Raw genomic sequence first — 6,923 nt, forward strand, 5'->3', positions numbered from 1 at the left:
ATAGAACATGATTTCTTGGATATCAAATGAGGATAAGTGACCGTGTGATAATATCAGGTATGAATATAAGTGACCGTGTGATAATATCAGGTATGAATATGAGTATAAGTGACCGTACGATAATATCAGGTATGAATATGAGTATAAGTGACCGTGTGATAATATCAGGTATGAATATAAGTGACCGTGTGATATCAGGTTTATTAGTTATTTGGTATCATTAACTTTGATTCATTTGAATGGTTAGAACCTTCAGTAACTTCCGAAAAACTAAATGATTTTCATTTTATTATTTAAATTTATATAACTGATAATAGTTGATTGTCGGTTTGTTGATAGGTTACATAATGGTTGAGATATGAGAATTCACCCTCCGGTTGAGCTAAGGATATGCTGCAGGGAATATTTTTAAGCGAAAGGAAGGAATATTGTCATCCGTTTGTCGTTCAATGATGGCGGATATGCGAAGAGGATGTTGTAGTTTGCTTGATTGTAAAAAACTACCAGTATAGGATTTTTGGGAAGGAGCTTTTGTATGCTTACTGGGGTTATCATGGAGATATGGCTGCTCTTTGACATGGTCCATAGTGCAGTCATGGATAGGTACTGAGATATCTTTGTGACATCCTCATCATTGTTACCTTATATTCTCTTCATTGCCTTAATTTTACTTACAGGATTTGATCATCCAGTCTGATAGATACTGTGGAAATTTCAGTTGAACGTAGCCTTAATTTCGATGATCCGATATTCGATAGGAAATTGATTGGAAATTTTTTAATGCGATATTGGTATTGATAATTCAATTATGGATTCGTTTAATGCGATTGTTTGATTAATTGGTTGATTGATTGATTGATTAAATGTTTTTTTTTCTCAAAGAATAATTGAACTACATCTATACTTTCATATAAATTAATGGCAACTTTCATATTTTAAATGGCACTTAAATAAATTAGTACTATTATATCACAGTCCATTGAAGAAGGCATTGATAACTCGTATCATCTTATGTTCAAATGATATCTATGTATAATTGGTAGATTCTAATTAAGCTTAATTACTATCGAACATTTTGATTGGTTCTATTTCAATTGTTAGATGAAGTATTTATGCACCTAACGGAAATGATTTTTGTAATTGGTAAAAAAAAAAATTTCGAAATGTTGAGATGGAAATTTTTCATTGGTTTGCAGAAATTTCATTTTCAAATTTAAAACTATGAAATGGATGGTGGGAAAGCTTGTTACTCCCTGTGGAGGACGAAGAAGAGGACAGTTTTGGATTATTCTATGGGAAAGTATGGCGATGTTTTAATTCATCTCACCTGCTACGAATGTGTTTTCTTCCATCATTTTTTGTGGGATTATCAATGCAATCATATTTTTCTAGCAAGATGGGATAGAAGACATAGTCATTTACATAGGGCGAAAAGAACATAAGAAGAGGTAAATAATATGATTAAAGATTGAGAGTTCCACTTAGAGACTGCTGATATGAATGATATAGTGCTGATAGTATGTTTTTAAAGATAGAGCGGAGAGTGAGGGGTAACATTTTTCGAAGTAAGATTGAAAGAGGGGAAGATAAAGTGTGAAAATTGATGATACGCTAGAAGTTGGTAAGATAGGAGATCATTATAACGAATTCCCGTACAATCATTGTTACTAATGATTAGCTTGATCATAAGCATATACAATTATTGATCTGTCTTTCTTTGGTTTATTATTACCAGTAATTTGATACTGATAGAGGATGACAATAATACAAAAACAACTTTTAAATAAACACTGTTACAACTGAGATGATGACACTGAATGGAAATATATCAAGTTTGGTTCGAATGATTGATTTGCAACTGATAAGGTGGCCGATACCTGTTATTAAAAAGAAAAACAAGCGGAAATATAAATTGATATTCGTCATAGATTTATTAGCTGTATAATGCATCACCATCATTGGTTTTGATTATGATCAAATATTTTGTAAAGTATTTCAGGTCGAGATCGAATTCTATCCCGATTATGCATGCAGTACAAATTGGTAGGTCTACTGTGGAGTTTCCATTCGAACCATATGAGTGCCAGATTAAATTTATGGAAAAAGTTGTGGAAGCTTTATGGACGGTGTGCTTTGTACTTTATGTTTTAATTATACATGATTAATTATATCTTTTTTTTGTACAGTGACTGACAAATTGTTGCGGACACATTGCTGCTGAATACGGCAAGAAATTGTAAGTATATAAGAGAAAATTATCATTAATCAGTTAAATATGCTTATTAAATAAACTCGGTTCTGTAACTTATAGTATTTGGCTGTCCACTAAATATTATTCCCAAATATGATGAGCTATCGTTTATTAGATACATAATGATAGGTTATTACTTATTAGATCCTCTGTAATAAATTATCCGTTACCAATGTTCTTTCAAAGTGGTAAGCTATTACCAAACATTCTATAAATGTTATTCCAAGTTGTAAGGAATTATTATGTTTCCAACCGTAATTATAAATATGTCAGTTATATTGAAAAACTCTGGTTTATGATATTAAGGACTATATAACCAAAATAGCGGGATGAATTATCGACGATTTTACTTGACACAATCATAGTTTTCAAGTGTTAAATTTCTGTAGGTTTAGTATTTTGCTACTGTTATAGTGAAAATGATTATTGTTTAGCTGTCAAGCAATTTCATTTACAATCTCTTGAACTAGAGCTGTTTGATTAATTGACTTTGATAGGTCTTATTATTTTTGAAGTCCGTAAACGCAATGTTAATAGACTTCAGATTCAATATTTTTATCGAAAATAAAAAATATATGGTCATATAAGAATTTGTCACTTTGCAGGGACAGAACGCAGCATTGGAATCGCCAACCGGAACCGGCAAGACACTATGTTTATTATGTGCTGCCATTGCATTCTTGAAAGATTATAAATCAAGGATATCTCAGATGGACAGTATCATGAAATACAAGGTCACTGTTCCAGCTTTACTGTAATCTTGTTTCTAAAATAATAACGCAGTATAAAACTATTTTATGTGCAGTAGAGTTTTAGTCTTTCGTACGTTTCCATGTTAGTTTGTTTTTCCGATTTTTCATACTTCGTTAATTAACTGAAACACTTTCTTTGTCATATTAGAAACAAATGACTAATACAATGTGCACATTTCACAGTTGCTTAAATTCCTGTGAAGTTTTAAATGATGCATCGCTGAAGAAGATATTTGGATATACAATATTGTAAACTGTTTGAAGGATGATTGAAAGATGATTTTATTGACAGGTACATCTTCTAGATCACATAACCCAAAAATTCTTTACGCATCCCGAACCCATAGTCAATTGGCGCAAGTAATCAGTGAATTAAACAAAACAACCTACAAGGAGTAAGTTTCTTGTGCTGAATTATTTTTCAAAATTTTAAACTTTTAGCCTTACTCATTGAAAACTAAATTTCAGATTCTTTTAATCCTTCCTTTTGACACTTTGCGGTACAAATTTCTGGTTATTTGTCCTGTTCCTCATGCAAGATTTTTAATTTAAAACAGACGCAGAGTTTTCGACATTGATAGCTAATTGGATCTTTTTTTTGTATGTTAATTTCTTGCAGCTATTAGAAACAAAGAGTAGTTCTTGCCATGATATCATTGTTACTTCTCTAGTCTTTTTCCCTTATGTATTCTTAAATAACATCCTTTTTTCATCACAGAAAAAACTTTCAAGCTACCTTTGATATTTTCAGCATTAAGACCGTAACTTTGGCCTCACGTGATATACTTTGTATCAATGATAAAGTGATGAAAGAAAATAGTAGTCATGTCAAATCGCTAATGTGTAGAAATTTGATCAGCAAGCATCAATGTCCATTTTATAATTCTTATGAAAGTATGTTTTTGTTCTCTCTTTCTTTATTTACTGGTTTTTCACTTACTGGTTTTATCAAATATTGGGAAAAATTTCACTATTTAACGAAATTTTTGTAGTAGTCAAAAGCTTTTTTGCACCATCTTCCCGAAAATTTATGATGACAAATCCGCTGCCTACTATAGTATGTGCCGAATACATGAATCCTCAATGAAACTGCCCGTGTTTCAACATTTTCAATTGAAAATCTTTGTATTTTTTTTTCAATGTTCCAGATATTTATGATTCTGTTTTCCTTTTAAACTCTTTCAGAATACTCATCATTTCTGGAAATCCTGAGCTTCATTTGTTCCAAATTTTGTTCTTTCAGCAATTTTTATTTATCTTTAAAAAAATGTTTTTAGAAGCTGATCCATCAACATTGGATTTATTGTATAATGGAAATGGATTGGTTCCAGATATCGAAGAAGTCATCAATATATCTCAGAAGCATAGGTATATCAGATTTTTTCGTTTGGTCTTATCTTTCATTTTAGGTTGGGATGCCGGGGCATATCAGAATTTGTTTTATTCACTCGATTAAAACTTACCATGCTTGAAAAACAGGTCCGTACTTCAGGTATTGTCCGTATTTCCGGAATCGTACAGTGTATGAAAATGCTGATCTCATTCTTTTGCCATATAATTATATCGTTGATCCTTCCTTGCGACATAAGCATAACATTCAACTGAAGGGGAATATTGTCATTTTCGATGAGGCACATAATTTGGTAATTATTCTTGTTCAAAAATATTTTCGTACTTACCAATAATTCGATAACACAGTTGCAGAGCTAATACTTGACTTTTCTTGAAATAATATTTTTGGAAAACTTTGTGAGTTGTCAAAGAAAATAAGAATTAAAGCTAATTATATATGGAAATTTTTTATACAGGAATCAATTTGCGAAGAGTCAACTTCAGTATCGTTTTCAACTACTCAAATAAGTGCTTGTATAAGAGAAGCAAAGAAAGTTCTGGAAATGATAATAAGTGATGAAGAGGAAGTTCGGATAAAAATGGCATGTATTTACTTTACTTAACACCATTTACTTACTTGACATCTTTATGTTTCTGATGGATTTCCAGCAAGAATTTTCTATTAACCGTCCTACTTACAAACTTAGAATGCTTTTGAGTGTATTTCAATAAAGTTTTGAGGGCAAGATTTTGTTGTCATGAATGGTAACTGACAAATGCTTCAAGTTACAAACACTTATTCTACGAAGTTTATTGTTTCTTTCCCTTGCTCTTACTATTATCATAACCGATCAGATCAAACTCATCTTTTCATATTTACATCATCTTTACTGTTTCATGCAACTAATTCTTTACTGTACAGACAGCTTTTTTTCCTATCTTTATGAAAATTCGTTAATATTTCGTTAATTCTCCATCTGAAAATGTTGCGTCTACTTTTGCAGAAATATTCATTTTTTACAGGATAATGCGGCTGTACCATTTGGTACCGAAATTCAGGAAACAAATGAACCAAAAATTGAGAAGAACGACGTAGCTTACCTACTTGGTAAGCATAATTTGGTCCATAAGCTCATGTGTTTGATTCACGTGGATTCTTCATTTTAGTTTTAAATTAATATAAATGTTACTTTGGAATCTAATTCTATATGTTCATTCTACCTATGTTAAGGATTATTTAGCTGACAATTTCTGTTCAAAAATTTCTGCTACTGAGTTCAAGTCATTCTCGAATCTAATTTTAGTTGAACTGAATCTACACTGAACCAATGTTTTAGCATCTTTGCATCAATTCGAAGATGCTGTAGATGTTTGCATGAAAGACAAGGGAGAGAAAATAATTGGAATTGATGGTAAAGTTTATCCGGGCGAAAAAATGATTGAATTACTATCGAAAGCAGGATTTCGGAAGGATATGAGAGAAGCAATATCATTGACTGTTGATAAAATTGGACAGTATCTCACAGCAAAAGGTTTATTATTTCTATATCTTTTCACATTGTGTTTGCAACATGAAATGTTGATTTTATTGTTTTTTTTCTTTTTTTGCGCTTTCCATTTTTTAATATCCTAATTTTATTGGTGCAGAACAACTGAACAATGAAATGCGTTTTCAGTGCTTATTCATATCACTTTATTTCGGACTGAAAATTGTAACTTTCATGTAAACGAAATTTGTAGCACAAAATGAGTCAACTGGAGAGTTTGTCGAAAAAGGAGTTTATCTTCAAGAATTCTCATCATTCATTTCGACTGTTTACGCAGATAAACACGCTTCATTAGAGGTATTGGGTAGTTCGACAAGTGCAATGAGAAATTTGGACAGAAAGGTCGCAGATGTCAGCAGCGCGAAATGTTTTCAAGTATGTTTCGCAGTAGCTTGTATCAATGTTATGTAGTAAATTGAGCGCAGCACTTCGTTATCTTTAATAAATTGAGCGCACCATTTCGTTGATTATTTTAATATGCTCCAAATAACGAAATTCATATGTCAGAAAAATGTCTTCCGATACATACTATATCATAGCAGCATTGCACGAAATAGATGAACTAGTCATTTGTGATCCCCTTGATACATGTACCGGTGAGACTGTTGGTGGTTTTTTCTTTATTCACTTGATCTGAAGTTACGAAGTTTTGAAAGTTTTCAGTTTGTAATCGTGATGTATTTTAGCTTTACGTAACAGAACATGGTTCAGTGATAACGCTGAATTACTGGTGTTTTTCACCATCAGTTGCAATGTGGTTAGTCACTTTTTCATTATCGATATCTAACCTTATCTAACTTTTTCCTTAAATAAATATGTTTGACTATCAGAATCATGCGATTCATTTAGCTCAGTGATCAGGCACTTGGCATGCGTGATTACACCGCTGCATGTGAGGATGTTTTAGCATCTTACAGTGATTCAGCTATTTACTGATTAGGTGATTAGTCTTTAATTTACTGATATTGGAAATGTTTGAGATTTTTAAAATTGTTTTGTATGAATTGATATAAATAAGGAGCACTTCCTCGAAATCATTTC

The 6,923-nt window shown here is 31.7% G+C and overlaps 1 protein-coding gene across 1 annotated transcript; it reads left to right on the forward strand.

Moving 5' to 3' along the window:
- Positions 1-2,024: 2,024 nt before the first annotated feature.
- LOAG_11323 (hypothetical protein) lies at positions 2,025-6,293 on the forward strand (the record flags this gene model as incomplete). The annotated part of the gene is made up of 10 exons (XM_003146844.2): positions 2,025-2,126; positions 2,857-3,005; positions 3,309-3,398; positions 3,755-3,897; positions 4,281-4,371; positions 4,496-4,646; positions 4,812-4,937; positions 5,359-5,443; positions 5,673-5,867; positions 6,076-6,293. 10 exons carry the CDS (start codon positions 2,025-2,027, stop codon positions 6,291-6,293), a joined length of 1,350 nt encoding a protein of 449 aa, XP_003146892.2.
- Positions 6,294-6,923: the final 630 nt, after the last annotated feature.

This window comes from Loa loa, assembly GCF_000183805.2.
Source record: "Loa loa unplaced genomic scaffold supercont3.617, whole genome shotgun sequence".
Lineage (NCBI taxonomy): Eukaryota > Metazoa > Nematoda > Chromadorea > Rhabditida > Onchocercidae > Loa > Loa loa.